The sequence below is a fragment of the Lycium barbarum genome, chromosome 5 (assembly GCF_019175385.1).
Source record: "Lycium barbarum isolate Lr01 chromosome 5, ASM1917538v2, whole genome shotgun sequence".
Classification (NCBI taxonomy): Eukaryota; Viridiplantae; Streptophyta; class Magnoliopsida; order Solanales; family Solanaceae; genus Lycium; species Lycium barbarum.
In genome coordinates, this window is record NC_083341.1 from 39,395,887 (window position 1) to 39,416,290 (window position 20,404).

Consider the following 20,404-nt stretch of genomic DNA (forward strand, 5'->3'; position numbering starts at 1 on the left):
ATAGCTCTATCGCACGATCTAGGATAAGAAGAAAAGATGACATCCTAAATGTCATGTAGCTTCCTATTTATAGATGTGGTGCACAACACACCGAAAAACAAGACTCTCCTAGACACGGTCTGTAGACACTCCGAGGATGAACTGCTCTGATACCACTTTTGTCACGACCCAGCCCCATGGGCCATGACTAATGCCCGAGCTGGACACCAATACGTACCTGTCAAACATTATCGGACTGATACTATAGGTCCTCAATGAATCACATCGTAATAACATACGCAAGCCGACGAGGCTGCCACTATATATATCATTATATTACGCAAGCCGACAAGGCTGCCACTATATATTTCATTATATTACGCAAGCCGACAAGGCTGCCACTATATATATCATTATATATCATTACATTTTGCCGCTGTGCCTGGGCGGCAACTAACTACGTCAATAGATGAATAGCCTCGGTCAGTTGTTGACCCGAAGTAGCCAGTGGAGGAACTGGAGCCGAGGCTCCTCCTTGTTCTTCTACATTGGGCGAGGTGAAGGAAGTATTAGATGGGGCCTCATTATGTGACTCGCCCTCTTCTACATTCATTGGCGGCTCTCTTTCTACCCGCCTTTTCATCGTAGTCTTGCCCTTCTGGGCTGCTGGAGCTTTTCCCTTTGGCGGCATTTCTGAAATCACAGTTCACTATTAAGGAGGAGATAATCTTATAAGACAACTCTATCGCACGATCTCTTAAGATGAAAGATAGTATTTTTTTCCTAAATGCCCTGTAGCCTCTTGTTTATTAGTGTGGCTCGCAACACACCATAAACACGACTATACTAGACACGGCTCGTAGATACTTCCTAGTACTGAACTGCTCTGATACCACTTTTGTCACGACCCGACTAGTGGATATGACGGGTACCCGAGGCTAACCACCGAGCACCACTCATTCTATCACTCATCATACTCATTGAGCGTTCATTCATTAATTTATACTCAATCATAGGAAAAACCATTTTTCATTCGGAAACATAATTACTTTTGTATACATAAGCCCTTTGGCTATCAAAATAATAATATATATATATATATATATATATATATATATATATATATATATAATAGTAACATCGTGAGACCATACTACCCACACATGCGTATCTACAAGCCTCTACTAGAGTACTAGACATATGGACAGGACAGGACCCCGCCGTGCCCAAATATGTACACAAAATAATAAATCAAGTAGCACCTCCGAAATAATTGAGTGCTCCTGTAAATCTGCTGATAGCTCCTATGGATCTGCACCATCTCCCTACCTACCTATGGGCATGAACACAGCATCCAAAGAAAACGGACGTCAGTACGAATATTGTACTGAGTATGTAAGGCATGAATGAAATGAACATGATACAGAAATCATAAGTCGTAAGGTGAAGATACAACCTGCGTAAATTTCAATGGTGGATACCTTTCATACATATATCATATATAATCATAGTACATGTATCATCATAGCACATACATCATCGTATCATACACATCATCATCGTTAACCCGCGCCCGGGTAACCATCATATGCCGCCCACTAGTGGTGATCGTGCCCGGCCCTCTAGGCTCGGTGTAAACATAGCAGTCCGCCTTAGCGGTGACATGCCCGGCCATTTAGGCACGGTGGAATCGTATGCAGCCCGCCTTCGTGGTGACAAGCCCGGCCAACTAGGCACGGTAGAATCGTATCGTCATCTAATCCATCATACACTCATCATTATTACACATCTCATAGGAATATCATAATCTTATCATAACTTAACACCATCATACATTCATCATTAATCCTACAGTATAACTTGCAGGTAACCATGGCTATGTCGAGGTGACATAAGGTCGTGAACCCCCCGACTACGTTATGGAGTGATCATAATCGTCATGTCTCACCTTGGAGGGACTAGTATTTTAAGGTGAGTGTACATAAGGAAAATCATCAATGAAACTATACTTAGCTTCATTAGCTTCATGGACATCTTATATTACTCTAGGATTCTTCATACTTACATTCATCATCATCATTATCATGCTCGTATCGTATCTCCTTTCTTTATCATATGCGTAGGTGGCTTTTTATAGTCATGGACTCATAATTTATATTATTTAGGAAGATTATGGAAAATTAGGAAGACTCATGCCTTAGAAGGAAAGGATTAGCCTTACATACCTCTTTCGTTTAGCTATTCTATCGTTTGATCGTTCTTCTTCATTGCTCGCGTTTCTACCTTCAAGAAAGTCCATACTCATATTAGATAATCGATAACATAAGCGCGTTTGAACTAAGCTACATAAATTTGAGCAGAGTCTCTTTTATTTACACTACTTTCTCCATATCAAATATCAACTCCCAAACGTCAAAAACAACATTCATATTATCATCATCAGTAACTTTTATCAAATTCATCATTATCCAATCCCCACAATTTCCTCTCAAGGTCATCCATAATCATGATCATAGCACAACATTACATTCATTCTCACCTAATGTTTCTATCATGCTCTTGACATCATTCATAACGTAATTAAAATCCCAACATATCAATATTCATGATTCATTCCAAACTACTACTAAAAAATGACACTATTCCCACTTTCATGACCCATTTCCTATACCCTTCCACAATCCAAGTGTTTCAACTTTTCAACACCTTAAATAACATGTAAATACCATAAAAATTACGTTTGATAGTGTTGGAATGAGCTTTAAGTGGAAATACTTCACTTGAGCAATACCCTAGTTCCACTTCCCATGGAATTTCATGACTTGGATGGACTTTAATGTGTTTCTTACACTTAATTTTGTGGGTTTGATGAAGTGGATCTTTAGTTTCACATGGATTCTTGTATATGAAGTGTTTGGAAGGTTCTAGAGAACTCTTGAGTCGTGGAGGAGAAATGGGAATGAAAATAATGAACTTGGGTCTCTTATTTAAAAACATAAAATCTGTCCCGACATAATTATACGGACACTTATACGGTCCGTATAAGTGACTATAAAATCACCCCAATCAACAACTCATTCTGTGACCATTATACGACACATTATACGGTCTGTATAAGTGACCATATAATTCAATCAGTGAGGGACCTTCACTGTGATGATTCTGCGGACCATTATACGGACCGTATAATTGGTCGTATAATCTGTCCCTTCTCCAATTTTGTTCTCGTTACTTCGTTTGACCTCAAATCCTTATGGAGCATTCTTGATACTTGTTTAACACCTCGTTAACAATCTAAGGGATATTATAACTCTTCTCCAAAACATTATTAAGCCATCATTAATTCGGAGCAAAGGGCTAAAATGATCCCTTATCTATGGGAGTAGGTTCATTTTGGTCCCTTAAATATGACTTGAGCATATTTAATCCCTTAACTTTACTAAAGTGGTGCACTTTTTATCTCCCTAACGGAACCCGTTTAAAAAGTAACGGTAGGGATAATTTAGTTTCAACTTACAGTGCTATCTTCTTTCTTGATTGATGAACATTTTATTTCTTCATGACTTCTTTATTTCTTAGTATAAAGGAACCAACGAACCAAATCCTTTTAAAACCATAGCTGATTGAGCAGATCCTTCCAAATAGTCAATAAATAGTTTCCAAAGTTACTTTAAACTTTCATATGCTTTGTCTTCACTTGCCAACGTAACAAAAACTAAATCAAAATTAAATAAGGAGCTAATAAAAGTATCTCCTTTATAGATAATATCCATCTTCTGAGAAATATAGTACTGTAGCTCTGTACAGTAACTAAACCAAAATGAAGAGTTACTAAAATCTACTCTTTTACATCAATCTTTAGCAACAAAAAATTAACCCTTTTATGCATATCAACCTATCCCTTTTAGTCTGCTAGGCATATAAACCTGTCCACATCGTCTTCAACAGCAACATCGACTCATTTACACCAGACTTCAGCAGCAAAAATTAACCTTTCACAGCAGCAAAACTATCCTTTTAGAGTAGCAAAACTTATCCTTCTATAGCAGCAAAAATTTTCCTTCAACAGCAGCAAAACACAATCTTTAACAGCAACAATTTACATACTAAAAAATGAGTTGTCAGACACTCCACTTTCTTGAGTTGCTTTCATATGTTCTTCGCTAGCAGGTCCTCTTCTCACCTACAATTTAAAAAAATATCAAGATTAACTAAATAACAACATAACTAAAAAGAGTGTTATATGTAATTAAACTATACCGTAAGCTTTGTAGGAGCAAAAGGTACAATAGGAAATGACGATCCTTGTTGCGTTGTCTCATCATCATGAGAATCTGGATACACACGATTTAAACTGCAGGTTCTTATATTATGGCCTGGTTTGTGGCATAAGCTACAGTCCAATTTATTTTGCTTCCTTCTCATTTTTTGTCTACTTGCTCCCACTTCATCTGGTTCTTTTCTCCGCTGCTTTTGTTTTTTTCCTTTGGTACTTTGTCTTACCAACCGTGGAGGCAAAGGAGGTATGTTTTTCGACTTAGGCCACATCTCTTGACCGTTCATAGGTCGAATAGAAAATGCATAGATTTTTCTATAAGTTTCTACCTTATAACAATCATCCACGTATGAGTTAATGTCATCATGTTTAGCCCAAATTGCGGCAATGGCATGTTTGCAAGGAATTCCTGTTAGATCCCATCTCCTACAACTGCATTTTCTATTTAGTAAATCCACAGCCCAATTGTTCATTATGCTTGCCCCTATTATCTCATAATTCCACTCATTTGATTTCCTAGGAATAAATTCAGCTGCCTTAGCTTGATTTTTGTGCAATACATCCTTAATCCTAGGGAAAATATCACCAACATTCCACTGGGCACCTTTATCCCTATTTGCTTGCATCCTCGACATAAGTAAGTACCTTAACTTCTCCAATAGAGTGATAATCGGCTTATCTCTAGCCTCAAGGATCATGCTATTAAAACATTCACATATATTATTGAGTAAGGTATCACATTTCACAGTTTCGGAAAAGTGAGATTTAGACCATTCAGTAGGTGGTTTGTTCTTGAGCCAATCAACAGCTTCTGGATCAAGATCAAAGATATCAACCATGCAATCATCAAACCACTCTACTGTCGTAGCTCTTGCAGCCTTCCAAAGGGCATTCTTGAGTGAGTCACCACCGAATCCGGCCCTCTTGAAGTTGTTATGGAGGTGTCTCACACAGAATCGATGACTAACATATGGCAATACCTCATTGAACGCTTCAATCAAACCTTTTTGCTTATCCGACATGAAGGTCCAAGTACTAGTATCATCAATGTCTAAGTCAATCTTCAAATAATTCAAAAACCATTCCCATGATTCCTTTCTTTCCTTCTCTACAACTGCATATGCTATTGGAAAGATATTGTTATTTGGATCAATTCCAACAGCAGTTAACAATTGAGTTCCATACATTGGGCCCTTAAGCCAACAACCATCGATCCCAATTATTCTTCGACAACCACTCTTGAACCCCTCTTTACAACCACCAAAACAAATGTAAATTCGCTGGAATCTCTTAGGCTTGTCGGGCACCTCATTTTCAACCAATTTCATATAGACAGAGGTATTTGGATTTGTCCTACCAATCTCATTGCAATAGTTCCACAATACCTTGTATTGAGCATTAAGATCTCCATCAATCAATGCAAGTGCTTTTCTCTTAGCCCTTCTACATTGTGATAATGTCACCTGGACTCTTAGCTCCATACTAACGTGATCTCTGAATTCGGAGATTGCCCAAGACCTATTTGAGCCTATGGCCTTAAGGTATCTTCGTGCAATATAAGATGAATTAATTGATTTGTTACGATGGTTCCAATTCCTACAACGATGAGTGTGATTGTATGTTCTGATCTGGAATGCGCTATCTCGATGTATTCTTGAAGCTAAAATCTCCCAGTTGCAATCTGGATGACTACAAGTTGCTCTCACTCTTTCCCTATCATTCTTGCACCACTTTATGTATTTCCCTTGGTTAACTTCATGAGTTATTATAGCATATTTGAACTCATTCTTGTTTCAAATGTTAGTTCTAATGCCAACACTGGTTTATCCCCGTCTGTTTTAGGATTGAACTTTGGAAAGTTGAAACTGTCACCATCAGAGCCACATTCTAAGCTCTTTGTATCGTCTGAGTCAACACAATCCGAATCACCTTCTTCAGCTGCCATCTTTTTTTTAACTTCTTCACTAACTTCGTATCTATGATTCACATTGGTATTGCTTCCCAAGAGATCATCATCATCTAGAAAATCATTTTCCGAGTCTTCAAATTCATCATCACCCGAAGAATGCTCACTGTTTACTTCGTTTTCTTGTTCTGCTCTACCAACTTCATTAGTATGTATAGTCCTTCCAATATATGAATCAAGATGTTCAAAGTATACTTCGACCACCTTGTTATCTGGAATACTTTTGGCTACAATAGTTGCTTCCACATCAGTAGAAATAAGTCGCATTCGGTTACCATATCTCCTGCACAAATGCCAGAAAGTAACTGAATCTCCCTCATAGCCACATAGTTCTGCCATGTATTTGAATTGTGACAAATTCAACTCTGTGTCATTAACATAGTCAATAAAATCTACACGCCCACCAAGATAATATTTGTTAGGCTGATGCTTCATCGTACCACCATGTATTACTTTTATACTGAAAAAAGAAGCCTCATATGCAGGGTCTGCACAACAATTGAACTTATCTTAGACCTTTTTCTAATGGAAAAAGAATATAAACTATAAAAAGTACTGCAACAGAAGAAAAAAACATGTTAATGTCGGACCAAATTCACCAACGATTAAACAATGACAAACACAAAATCCTATGTCAGAGACACTTTTTTATTCCTTATTTCTTGTCTTTATTTCAATTTTTTATTCAAAAAGCTTATGTTGTATCATGCATTGCACAAAATAATTGAAGAAATTTAATACTATTTACTAGTAACCTTATTATAATATACTGAAGCTATCATGTACTGCATAAAAATTAGCAAATATACTAAAGAATGAGAAACGGAATCAACATATAGTGAAGAATCACTTTTTTAATTTAATGATACCCAGATAGTGTTTCTTGCTAAAATCTTACCATAATTGGGTATTTCACTATCATGAGATCTAATAATCATTATTGTAGAAGAAAAAATCAGCTTCTTCACTTGAGTTTTCTTATTCCAACAAATCAAAAGATTTTCATAGTGGCTAGGGGTTTTTTTTGGCGCGTATGGAATTGGGGGGAAGCCAACTGAGTTTATTAGTTTTTTCCAGATGGGTTTAAGAGTCACGTGAGTGTCACGTGACCGTTACTTTTAAACGGGATTCGTTAGAGAGATAAAAAGTGCACCACTTTAGTAAAGTTAAGGGATTAAATATGCTCAAGTCATATTTAAGGGACCAAAATGAACCTACTCCCATAGATAAGGGATCATTTTAGCCCTTTTCTCGATACTCATAAATTCTGCCCGGTACACAACATATATCTTGCTTTCCTTAACAACTTTCGTCTCCTACCTTAAACGTCTTTGAAATCTTATTTAAAATCATCAAACATTATTTCTTACTTACTAAAACATCTTGTACGTCATGCCCTTCGTTAGTCTATTCACTGTACGTTAACGGAACATTTTCGGGGTGTAACAAAATGTATTCCGAAAACGGCTCTCAGAACTAGATATGGCCATTATGAATTTCGAGTGATGTCATTTGGGTTAACTAACACTCCGGCTGTGTTTGTGAATCCGATGAATAATGTATCCAGTCCTTTTCTAGACCTATTTGTGATCGTGTTTATCGATGATATTGTACTATATTCTCGGTCAGAAGTAGAGCATGCAGATCATCTACGTACTGTCCTTGGAATTCTTCGGACTCGAGAATTATATGCAAAATTTTCAAAATGTGAGTTCTGGTTTAATTCGGTAACTTTTCTTGGCCATATTATCTCAGCTGAGGGCATTCGGGTTGATACATTGAAAATTGATGCCATGAAGACTTGGCCAAGTCCTACGAAACCTACAGAGGTCCGTAGCTTTTTGGGATTAGCAGGCTATTATAGAATATTTGTGGAAGGGTTTTCTTCTATTTCAGCACCATTGACGAAACTATCTCAGAAATCAACAAAATTTCAATGGATCAATGCTTGTGAACGCAGTTTTCAGGAATTAAAAGATAGATTGACTTCAGCCCCAGTCCTGACGCTACTAGAAGGACCAGAAGGTTATGTTGTTTATTGTGATGCCTCCGGTGTCGGATTGGGCTGTGTGTTTATGTAGCACGGGATGGTTATAGCCTATGCTTTCAGGCAGTTGAGGAAACATGAGAAAACTTATCAGACCCATGATCTTGAATTAGTTGCGGTTATTCATGCACTAAAGATATGGAGACATTATTTGTATGGTGTTCGTGTTGATATCTATACAGATCATAAGAGTCTCCAGTATATCTTCAAGCAGAAGGAGTTGAATCTGCGATAGAGGCGATGGTTAGAATTATTGGAAGACTATGATGTGAATATTCTATATCATCCGGGGAAAGAAAATGTTGTGGCTGATGCTCTTAGCCGTAACTCTATGGGTAGTTTATATGATGTTCAGCTGAAAAAGTAGGAAATATCTGTGAACTCCACCAGCTTGCTAACCTAGGAGTTCGTGTAATCGACTCAGACAATGCAGGAGTTGTTGTTCATCATCCAGATGCTTCATCCTTAGATACAGAAGTGAAAGAGTGCCAATATGAAGACCCCCAGTTTAGTCACTACAGAGATATGCTTCCTCAAAAAGAGAAGTCGCCATTTGAGGTTTCTGCAGATGGGGTTCTTAGGTACCGAGGCAGGCTCTGTGTTCCGAATGTTGCAGGGCTACGTCGACAGATTCTAGAAGAAGCTCATCACTCCCATTATTCTATTCACCCAGGACCAACAAAAATGTACCATGACCTCAAGTCAATGTATTGGTGGGATGGAATGAAGAATGATATAGAAGAATTTGTAGCTCAGTGTCCAATTTGCCAACAAGTAAAAATTGAGCATCAAAAGTTAGGAGGATTGTCGCTAGCTATGGAAATTCATACCTAGAAATGGGAGGTGATCAACATGGATTTTATTGTAGGTTTTACGCGTTCTCGGTGTAAGTATGACTCCATATGGGTAATCATGGACAGACTTACAAAATCAGCCCATTTTCTTCTAGTGAAAACTATATATTCAGCAGAAGATTATGCAAGACTGTATCTTAAAGAAATAGTGCGACTTCATGGTGTTCCAGCATCTATTATTACAGATAGAAGGGCACAATTTACAACTAAATTCTGGAAGTCTTTTCAAGAAGGTTTGGGAACTCAAGTGAGACTCAGCACAACATTTCATCCACAGACTGATGGGCAAGTTAAACGTACTAGTCAGACCTTGGAAGATATGTTGCGGGCATGTGTATTAGATTTTAGAGGCAATTGTGACGATCATTTGCCACTTATTGATTTCTCCTACAACAACAGTTATCATTCCAGCATCCATATGGCTCCGCATGAAGCCCTGTATGGACGGAAAGGTAAATCGCCAATTGGATGGTTTGAAGTCGAAGAGACACAATTTATTGGTCCAGAACTGATTCAGCAAGCGGTGAAAATGATCAAGCTTATTAGAGATCGATTGTTGACAGCCCAAAGTCGCTAAACGTCCTTTGCGGACAATCGCCGATGGGACATAGAATTCCATATCAATGATTGGGTGTTCTTAAAAGCGTCACCGATGAAAGGCGCAATGAGGTTCGGAAAAAAGAGCAAGCTCAGTCCCCGGTATATTGGGCCTTATAAGATTGTGCGCAAGGTGGGCCAAGTGGCTTATGAACTAGATTTACTTCCAGAGCTTGAATTTGTCCATCCAGTTTTTCATGTGGCGATGCTCCGTAAATTTTTTGGAGACCCTTCTAGAATCATACTAGTGGATGATATTCAATTTACCCAAAAGTTGGCTTATGAAGAGGTACCCATTTCCATACTACATAGGCAAGTGCAGAAACTCAGAAACAAAGAGGTAGCCTCAGTGAAGGTCTTGTGGTGAAACAATAATAGAGAAGAGATGACTTGAAGCAGAAGAGGATATGAAGATCAGATATCCACATTTATTTCCACTCCCGGAAGAGATTCAAGATGAGACACCATTATCTCCAGGTATGAAATGCTTCTTTTATTGCTTTTGGGTCGTGTGTGGCCATGTCTCTTAGTGTTGACATTGTAGCCCTGTCTAGCAATGTTATTTTGGGCTGTTGTGATAGGATGGTAGTGCTATATTACAAGGGAGATTCTAGCAAAATTTATGTAAAATCCGCGAGAACTTAACATTCAAGGACTAATGTTCTTAAGGGAGGAGAATGTTATGCGCCTCGTCCTCGTCATAGTAGAACTAATGATTTTCTAGTCAAGTCTGTCTTGAGAATTGAGACTCATGCCCGAGTTTGGGAATCTAAAGTGTTGTACCCTGTGTACAAATGTATCGGTAGGTATTCTGGGTAAATTATGGAGTTAGAAGCTGAATGAATAGAATCGACGAAATCTGAACTGAATCAGGAAATTCTGCAGACACCAGTCACTGTCGACGGACCGTCACTGTGCACCGTCCATGTGTTTTTGCAATCATACATTTACAGGCATAAGTAGACAGAGCAAGTCGACGGACCATCGACATGTTGACGGGTTGTCAACCCGCTCGTCGAACCGTCACTGGAACATTCTAGTTCCAGTTATAAATAGACGAACCATGCTCTCATTTTTCCAGATTTTTCTTTCTCCACAATCTTGAGAGCTCTTGAACATTCCCTCCACTATATTAACACTAATCCAAGAGAAAACAAAGAGTAATTACCAAGGACCAAGGGGATTAAATGCAAAAGAGGCCCAATAGGGTTGATAGAAGCCAATAATTCATTTGGTATTGAAGTTAGGGTTATCTCCAAGTGAAGTATTTTCATCCAAATTCCATTCCTACATCATCAAAGGTGAGTTTCATGTTCATTACACTTTATTAAGAGTATTGAGGGGTTGAATGACTTGGGTTAAGAGCGAAAATAAAATATGAAGCTTAAATGTGGAAATAGTGGTATTCTTGAATAGAACTTGACATGAATCATAGTTCTTGACATGCTATGAGTATAATCTTGTTATGAATGACATTAAGAATGTTGAAGAAGTATTATATATGAATGATTATGACATTATGTTGTATTTATGTTTGTGGAAGACCTTGAAAGGGAATTTTGAGAATTGGATAATGCTTAACTTGGTGAAGATTATTTATTATGATATTATGGGAGTTATTTATTATGTGGGGATAGTTGTAGAAATAAAGGAGCTGTTGCGCAATTTTCATTAGCTCTTAGTGGTTTAGTTTATACCTAAGTATGCTTCTAATAATTTAATGTAGTACGATTCTCTTGGATGTAGAATCGTGTGCTTGGAAGGAAAGCGTTTAGTTGATAAAGTTAAGAATGACGTTAAGGTATGTAAGGCTAGTCCCCTTGTTTCAAAGGCATGACTTTTATGCTATGATCTCTTTTCTATATTCCATGATCCTATTATATCCTAAGAGTTGAAAGTTCATGATTCTTAAGAGTTTTCTATGAGATAGAGATGAGATATTTTCCATGATAATAATAATGAGAATGATGCTAATTCAGAGATTTCGAAGCCTATGAAATGATGCTAATATGAGATTGATAATCCCATCTTTGTTTTTTCATTGATGTTGTTTCTTATTGCTGTCTCACCTCGTGATATTAGTTCCTTCAAGGTGAGACATAGCGACGGTGACTATTTCATAATGTAATCAGAGGTTACCGACCTTACGTCACTCCGATAGAGTCATAGCTTTCATTTGGGCTCTCATGCATGTTCTTTGTTATTTTCATGTATGATCACACCGTGCCCACATGGTCGGGCAGTATAACACCATGCTACAGTAGATTTTTATACAGTTCTATTACTTTAGCTTCACACACACAAGGAACCGGTGGAGTAAGAAGATGAGTCCACTATTGAAATTCCACCATCTCCCACAGTTCTTTCATCCATGTCTCTTTTTGTAGGTTTACATCAATCATCAGGCCAAAGAGAATCTTCTGCATTTGGAAATGTTCCTTTCTTTGTTCAATTTTATGTCTCTCAACAACACTTGGCCTCCGTTTCTTATGCGAGGCAGAGTGAGTATCACTTTCTTCTCCTCCTATGTCCCCCTCTCCTCCTGTCATTTCCTTTGATTTCCTTTTCTTGTTTTCCTTCATACCCCCATAAATCTTATTGTGCACTGAGCGAAGTATGATATCATCATCGGAGTCAACATTTTCTCTTTAGTTTTATTTTGAGGCTCCAGGTGTTGTAGCACAGATTATACACCAAGTTTTCTTCTCAGGGTGATAGATGGGTACGACATCTGTAGCCATTTATTTCCTGTTATGATTTCCAACTTGTTGACCTTCAGAGTTGTTGATGCTACCTCTTTCCATTTCAACCTCTCTGATTGTTTCGTCAGATTCTTTTAAAGAGGATTCTGACGATCTTTCCTCAAGATTCAAAGGTCCTCTTAGTTTGAAGACACCAGATAGAGATGTACATATACCTAGGTTAGAGGAGATTGAGGTGCTTTGAAGATGATAATTGTGAGTTTATTTAGATTTGGCTTGAAGGAGGGTTTTGAGATATTTGTACTTGGTAAGAGTGATGAGATAGGAGTTGGTTCAGACAGCCTTGTATAGGACAGAAGAAAGAACGAGAAGTTCAACGATCTGACTATTTTGGTATCTGAAGTGAGAGAAGGACTAGAGAGATGTATTTAAGGTGTCTGGGATGACATTTTAGGACAAGTATGAGACACGAGACAGATTGGGTCAGAAGCGAAGTGTCGATTGGAAGACGCTTGACCGACTTGTAATTAAATAGTTAAGAACATATGAAGGTACCGAAAGAACTACTTACCTGAGTCACAGAGAGACTGGGTCTCTGGATAGTTTTGACCGTACTGAGCAGTAGTTCTGTACTTTGTTCATAAGTTGTCCTGCACTTCCTATGTATGCATACCCCTTCTTCCGTCACATCCACCTTCCTTTTCTCTATCCTCAAACTGCACATGATGTCAGTGTTTGGTTTGGAAACCCAAACCAGCTTGGGTTCTTTATAGTTATAAAAGGGATAGATCAAGTTCCTCTTCGTCCGAACAAGCAGCATACTCCCTTTCCTCTTCTGAGGTCTTTTTTTTTTTTTAGAATCAGTTCCTTTTGTGCCCAAACTTTCTTTCCTTTTGATGAAGTCTCTGTTCCTCTAAAAAGATTCCTTGTATTGCCCGGAATGACTGCAAAGCCAATTCCCAGTTGTAGAGACATACTTGTTGTGGGGATTGCAAGGTATCTTCTTGTAACCAAGTCCTTCCCTACCGCTTCCTTTACTCTTATACATCGAGGTAATTACTTTAGAGGACCAAGTCCACTTGAGAGTTTTATCAAGATCAAGCTTAATTATGTTCAAGTCTTCCTTCAATTTCTTGCTCCTCTTGAATTTAGTAGTGAGACTTAGCTTTGCTTTTTGATCTCATCTTCAAGCTCCAAGTAAATTTTACTAGCTTTACCTTTCCCTTTAAGAGAAGCTCATGTATCCCCTTTTGTTTGACCTTCCAGGATAATATTAAACTAATTTTTCTCATCGACCTGATCTCTCATCTCTCCAATCAACACCAAGAAATTATCTCTTTAAGTTAAGAATTACTGATTTCAAGAGTTAGTGTATCCTTTTAAGCAATAAGGGCATGATAGGCATCAATTAACACACCTGACAGTGACATGAGTTTATTTAGAGAGTAGGTGTCATGACCCGACTAGGAGTCCATGATAGGTACCCGGAGCTGACTACTGAGCACCAATAATTAAGCTAGTCATCTTACTCATCCTGAACACATATAGACTCCAAGATAATACATAAATATACGTAAGCAACTCACAGCTGCAAAATGATATACAAAATATACACTGATGGATTCATGGGACAATGCTACCCACACATACGTATCTACGAGCCTCTACTAGAGTACTGTGACATAAGGACGGGACAGGACCCCGTCATGCCCATATGTACACAAAAGAATACATCAATAACTGGCACCTCTGGAATAGTGGGGTGCTCCTGTGTAGCTACTGATAGACTCCTACGAATCTTGGCCACCTCCCTATCTACCTTTGGGCATGAACACAACGTCCAAAAAGAAAGGACGTCAGTACGAATATTGTACTGAGTATGTAAGGCATGAACAATAATAACATATCGAAGAGATAAGAGAACATCAAATAAGGAAACAACCTGTAGCTGAATGTTACTCAAGACAGAATAATACATGCTGACTTACATCATAATAACATCATATCAAGTATGTATACATATAAGCTACCCGACCATATAGCTACGGTGTGATCATCATTAGCCTAAGTCCAGGCCTCCCGCGTCCGGGGTACATCTCATGCCGCACACTAGTGGTGTCTGCCCATGCCCTCTCGACATGGTGTATATGCCGCCCGCCTTAGCGGTGTCTGCCCGGCCATACAGGCGCGGTGTAATCTCATTATCATATATTCATCATAAAGCATGCATAAGAACTCAAAGCCAAATTGTAACTCTATCGGGGTGACGTAAGGTCAAGTACCGCCGATTCCATTATGGAGTAACCATGTTCATCATGCCTCACCTTGAAAGAACTAGCATTATAAGGTGAGTGTAACAACAATGGGCAACATCAAAGAATCGTATAAGAATCATTAGCTTTGTAGAATTATCATATCATGAACTTTGGAATCTCTAGACTTAGACTCATCATCATCATCTTCGTAACATATCTCTTATCTTTAACTCATGAGAAGCTCTTTATACACATAGACTCATAATTTCCGGGATGTAAGAACGTCATGGAAAGTTAAAGGAAGTCATATTATAGGAGTCATGCCTTAGGAAAAGAAGGGACTAGCCTCACATACCATGATGTCGCTCTAACTTTTTCAATCTAAGAGCTTTCCTCCAATGTTCATAATTCTACATTCAAGAGAATTCGTACTAGAATTAGATGATCGGAAATATACTTAAGCTTAAGCGAAAGGTAATAAAAATTGGACAGCATCTCCTTTGTTTCTATAACTTTATCCATATAATATAACAACTCCCAAACATCAATAACAAAATTCATAAAATCATAATCCATAATTTGACAAGTTCGACATTATCCAAATTCCAAAATTCCCTCTCAAAGTCACTCATAGCCATAGCTATAATACAGCACCACATTCATCCTCATAAAATGCTCCTCCAATATTCTTAATACCATTTATAACAAGATCATACTCATAATGTATCAAGAGTCATGATTCTTGTCAAACTATTATTCAAGAATACCATTATTTCATAATTGAGCTCCATATTCTACCTCCTTCAATAATCTAAGTCTTTCAGCCATTCAATATTCTAAATAACATGAAATGATCATAAAACTCACCTTTGATTTTGTAGAAATGGGTTTTGGATAGAAATGCCTCACTTGGAGTAAACCCTAGCTTCAACATCCAATAGATTCTTCACTTCTAGCAACCCTAGAAAGCTTCCTTTCACTTGATTCCCTTGAATTGATGATATTGATCTTTGATTTCCCTTGAATTCTTGTAAAAGAAGTTTGGAATATTCTAGAGGTTTAGAGAGAAAAGGAGAAGTGAGAAAAATGCAAACAATAACTTGGGGTCTTATATTTATAATTGGAAAAATCTGACCCGTCGTGAATTATACGGACACTTATACGTTCCGTATAAACTTATACGGTCCGTATAAGTGACCGTGAAATTTCCCCAACAATTACTCATTTCTGTAACCATTATACAGTACCTTGTATGGTCCGTATAATTTTATACGGTCCATATAAGTGACCGTATAACTCCATTAGTGATGGACCTTAACTGTAACGGTTATACTGACCATTATACGGACCGTATAAATGGTCGTATAATCCACATTCTCTCCGAACTTGTTCTCGTCGTTTCGTTATATCTGCAATCTTTATGGAACCTTCTTTGCACTTGTTTAACACTTCATTAACAATCTAAGGAGCATTATAACTCTTCTTTAAGACATTATTAAGTCAACATTAGCTCGATACTTTGAAAATCCTTATGCAAAACACGACCTATGCTTGGTATTCTTCAACGAACTTTCTCCTCTCGGGTCAAACGTCTTTGGAATCTAAATTAGAACCATTAAGTACTAGTTCTAACTTGTAAAAACATCATATACTTCTCACCCTACGTTAGTCTGTCGACCATACGACGACATGAAATTTTTCGAGGTGTAACACTCTTCCCCCCTTTAAAACATTCGTCCTCGAATGTTAAGCTCTCGAGAATTCTACAAAAATTTTGCCAGAGTTTCCCTTGTAATATGGTGCTACCATCTTGTCATAACAACCCACAATAACAATACCTCACAGGGCTACAGTACAATGGCAAGATAATATGGCCACACACGACCAAAAGCATTAAAAAGTAAACATTACATACCTTATAATACTAATGTCTCATCTTGAATCTCTTCCGGGGGTGGAAACAATTGCGGGTACTTGGACTTAATGTTTTCTTCTGCTTCTCAAAGTCATTTCTTCTCGGTTATAGTTTCTCCATAGGAACTTGACTGAAGCTACTTCTTTGTTTCTAAGTCTCCGCACTTGCCTATCTAGTATAGCAATGGGTACCTCTTCATAAATAAACTTTTCTGTAACTTGAATATCATCTACCGGCACGATTCTAGTTGGATATCCAACAGACTTATGGAGCATTGATACATGGAAAACAAGATGGACTGATTCAAGTTCTGGGGGGAAGTCTAGTTCAAAAGACACATGGCCTATCTTGCGGACAATCTTATAAGGTACAATGTATCGAGGGCTTAATTTTACCTTCTTGCCAAATCTCATCATGCCCTTCAGCGGTGATACCTTTAGGAATACCCAATCATCAACTTGGAATTCTAAGTCTCGCCGATGGTTTTCCGCATAAGATTTCTGGCGACTTTAGGCTATCAACTATCGATCTCGAATAACCTTGATCTTTTCCACTGCTTGTTGAATCAACTCCGAACCTATTAGCCGTACCTCTCCTACTTCAAATGACCCAATTGGGGATCTACACTTCCTTCCATATAGAGCTTCATACGGGGCCATCTGAATACTGGAATGATAACTATTGTTGTATGCAAACTCAATAAGAGGTAAGTGGTCATCCCAGCTACCTCCGAAATCCAGCACACATGCCCGCAACATATCTTCCAAAGTATGAAGGGTGCGTTCAGCTTGTCCTTCAGTTTGTGGATGAAACGCTGTGTTAAGCCTTACCTAAGTACCAAAACCTTCTTGAAAGGATTTCCAGAATTTAGCAGTAAATTGGGCTCCTCTATCTGTGATAATAGATTTCGAGACACCATGAAGTTGCACTATCTCCTTAAGATATAACCTTGCATAATCTTCTGCTGAATATGTGGTTCTGACTGGAAGAAAATGAGCTGATTTCGTGAGTCTGTCAACAATCACCCATATGGAGTCATATTTTCTCCGAGAACGAGGAAAACCTACAATGAAATCCATGTTAATCACTTCCCATTTCCAGGCTGGAATTTCAATCCCTTGCAATAATCCTCCTGGCTTTTGATGCTCAATTTTCACTTATTGACAATTTGGACATTGGGCTACAAATTCTGCTATGTCTTTTTTCATTCCATCCCACCAATATATTAACTTGAGATCGTGATACATCTTCGTTGCTACTGGGTGAATAGAATACCGAGAATAATAAGCTTCTTCTAGAATCTGATGACGTAGTTCGGCAACATTTGGAACACATAGCCTGTGTGAGTACCTAAGAACTCCATCTTCAGAAGCTTCAAATGGTGACTTCTCTTTCTCAGGAAATGTATCTCTATAGTGACCCAACGGAGGGTCTTCATATTGGCACTCTCTCACCTCCATATATAGGAACGAAACAGGTGGGTTGTGAATACCAATTCCTGCATTGCCTAAATCAATTAGATGAACTCCGAGGCTGGCTAGCTGGTGGAGCTCACGAATTAATTATTTCTTCTCCGAAGGGACCTCATATAGACTTCCATTGATTTGTGGCTAAGTGCATCAGCTACTACATTCTCCTTTCCGAGGTGGTATAAAATACTCACATCATAATCTTTTAGTAGCTCTAACCACCTCCTCTACTGAAGATTCAACTCCTTCTACTTGAAAATATATTGAAGACTCTTGTGATCTGTATAAATATCAACATGTACACCGTACAAGTAATATCTCCACATTTTCAGCGCATGAATAACCGTGGCCAATTCATGATCATGGGTCGGATAGTTCTTTTCGTGTTTCCGTAACTGTCGGGAAGCATAGGCAATGACTTTGCCATTCTGCATCAATACACAGCCTATCCCAACACCAGAGGCATCACAATACACAACATAACCATCTAACCTTTCTGGGAGTGTCAGGACTGGGGCTAAAGTTAGTCTATCCTTCAATTCTTGGAAACTGGGTTCACAAGCATCAGTCCATTGAAATTTCGTTGATTTCTAGGTTAACTTCGTCAATGGTTCTGAAATAGAGGAAAACCCTTCCACAAATCTTCTATAGTAACCTGCTAATCCCAGAAAACTATGGACTTCTGTAGGTGTTGTAGGCCTTGCCCAAGTCTTCACAACCTCAATCTTTTGAACATTTACTCGAATGCCATCAGCTGAGATGATGTGGCCCAGATAAGTCACAGAATTTAGCCAAAACTCGCATTTTGAAAATTTTGCATACAATTCTCGAGCCCGAAGAATTCCAACGACAATACGCAAGGGGTCTACATGCTCCGTTTTTTCTGAACGAGAATATACTAAGATGTCGTCCATGAACACGATCACAAATAGGTCTAGAAAGGGCCTGAATACATTATTCATCAGATTCATAAACACTGCCGGAGCATTAGTCAACCCAAATGACATCACCCGAAATTCATAGTGGCCATATCTCGTTCTGAAAGCTATTTTGGGAATATCTTCTTCTCTAACTCTCACTTGGTGATGCCCTGATCTTAGATCAATTTTGGAAAACCATTTGGCACCCTGTAACTGATCGAACAAATCGTCGATCCTTGTAAGTAGATATTTATTCTTTATTGTTACCTTGTTCAACTGCCTATAGTCAATGCACATCCATAGGGAACCATATTTCTTTCTCACAAATAGGACAGGTGCTCCCCACGGTGACGAACTGGCCTAATGAATCCCTTCTCAAGCAAATCTTTCAAATGTGCCTTTAGCTCTTTCAATTCTGCAGGAGCCACTCGGTAAGGAAGGACAGATATAGGCTTGGTATCCAGGAACACATCAATAGCAAAATTAATTTCTCTTTCCGGAGGAAGGCCTGAAAGTTCATCTGGAAATACATCCGGAAATTCGTTCACTACCGGGACGGATTGAAAAGTTGGTGGCTTTGGTTCGGTGTCATGAACTCGGACTAGGTGATAAATATAGCCTTTAGCTATCATCTTCCTTACCTTAAGGTAGGAAATAAACCTACCTCTTCGAGACACTGCATTACCTTTCCATTCAAGCACTGGTTCTCCCGGAATTGGAATCGAACTATTTTCATTCTGCAATTGACATTGGCATAACAAGAGGCCAACCAATCCATATCCATAATCACATCAGAATCTAGCATTTCTAGGTCAACCAAATCGACTTTAGTCTGACGATCACATACCACAATCACACAATTTTTATACACCAGTCTGGCTATTACTGGATCACCAACTGGAGTAGATACTTCGAAAGGTTTAATTGGTTCGGGTTTCACTCCAATACGGCCAGCAATATAGTGTCACGACCCGTCTAGAGGGCCGCAACGAGCGTCTGGTGCTATCCCACCCGGGCACCATTTGGCTTACACTTACATTTACATCTAGGTGAGCCACATAATTAAACACATAGTTCTATTCATTCATCATACTAGTCCCATTGGACAACCGTACCTTTATATCATCATTGGCATCTATGCCACGTCAATGTACATGAGCCGACAAGGCTATCAAAATGATATACAAAACATAGGCCGACAAGGCCAGACATACCTAACCATATACAGATGTCCACGAGCCTCTAAGAAGAGTATAACATATCACATAAGCGGGACAGGGCCCCGCTATGGCCATAATTATGTACACAAAAGAATGAGTACCCAAAAGCTATGGCTCAGAATGAAATGGAGCTCTGCTATGTAGTCCCTGACAATGTGGCTATGGATCAAGTCTGTCTCCCTGTGTACTTACGGGCATGACGCA

The 20,404-nt window shown here is 38.6% G+C and overlaps 1 protein-coding gene across 1 annotated transcript; it reads right to left on the reverse strand.

Annotated features, from left to right (window-relative positions):
• Positions 1-4,011: 4,011 nt before the first annotated feature.
• On the reverse strand, positions 4,012-5,736 carry LOC132639381 (uncharacterized). The gene is made up of 3 exons (XM_060355832.1): positions 4,240-5,736; positions 4,107-4,162; positions 4,012-4,039 (listed from the first exon to the last, which is right to left on the reverse strand). The coding sequence occupies exons 1-3, from the start codon at positions 5,734-5,736 to the stop codon at positions 4,012-4,014; spliced, it is 1,581 nt and encodes a 526-aa protein (XP_060211815.1).
• Positions 5,737-20,404: the final 14,668 nt, after the last annotated feature.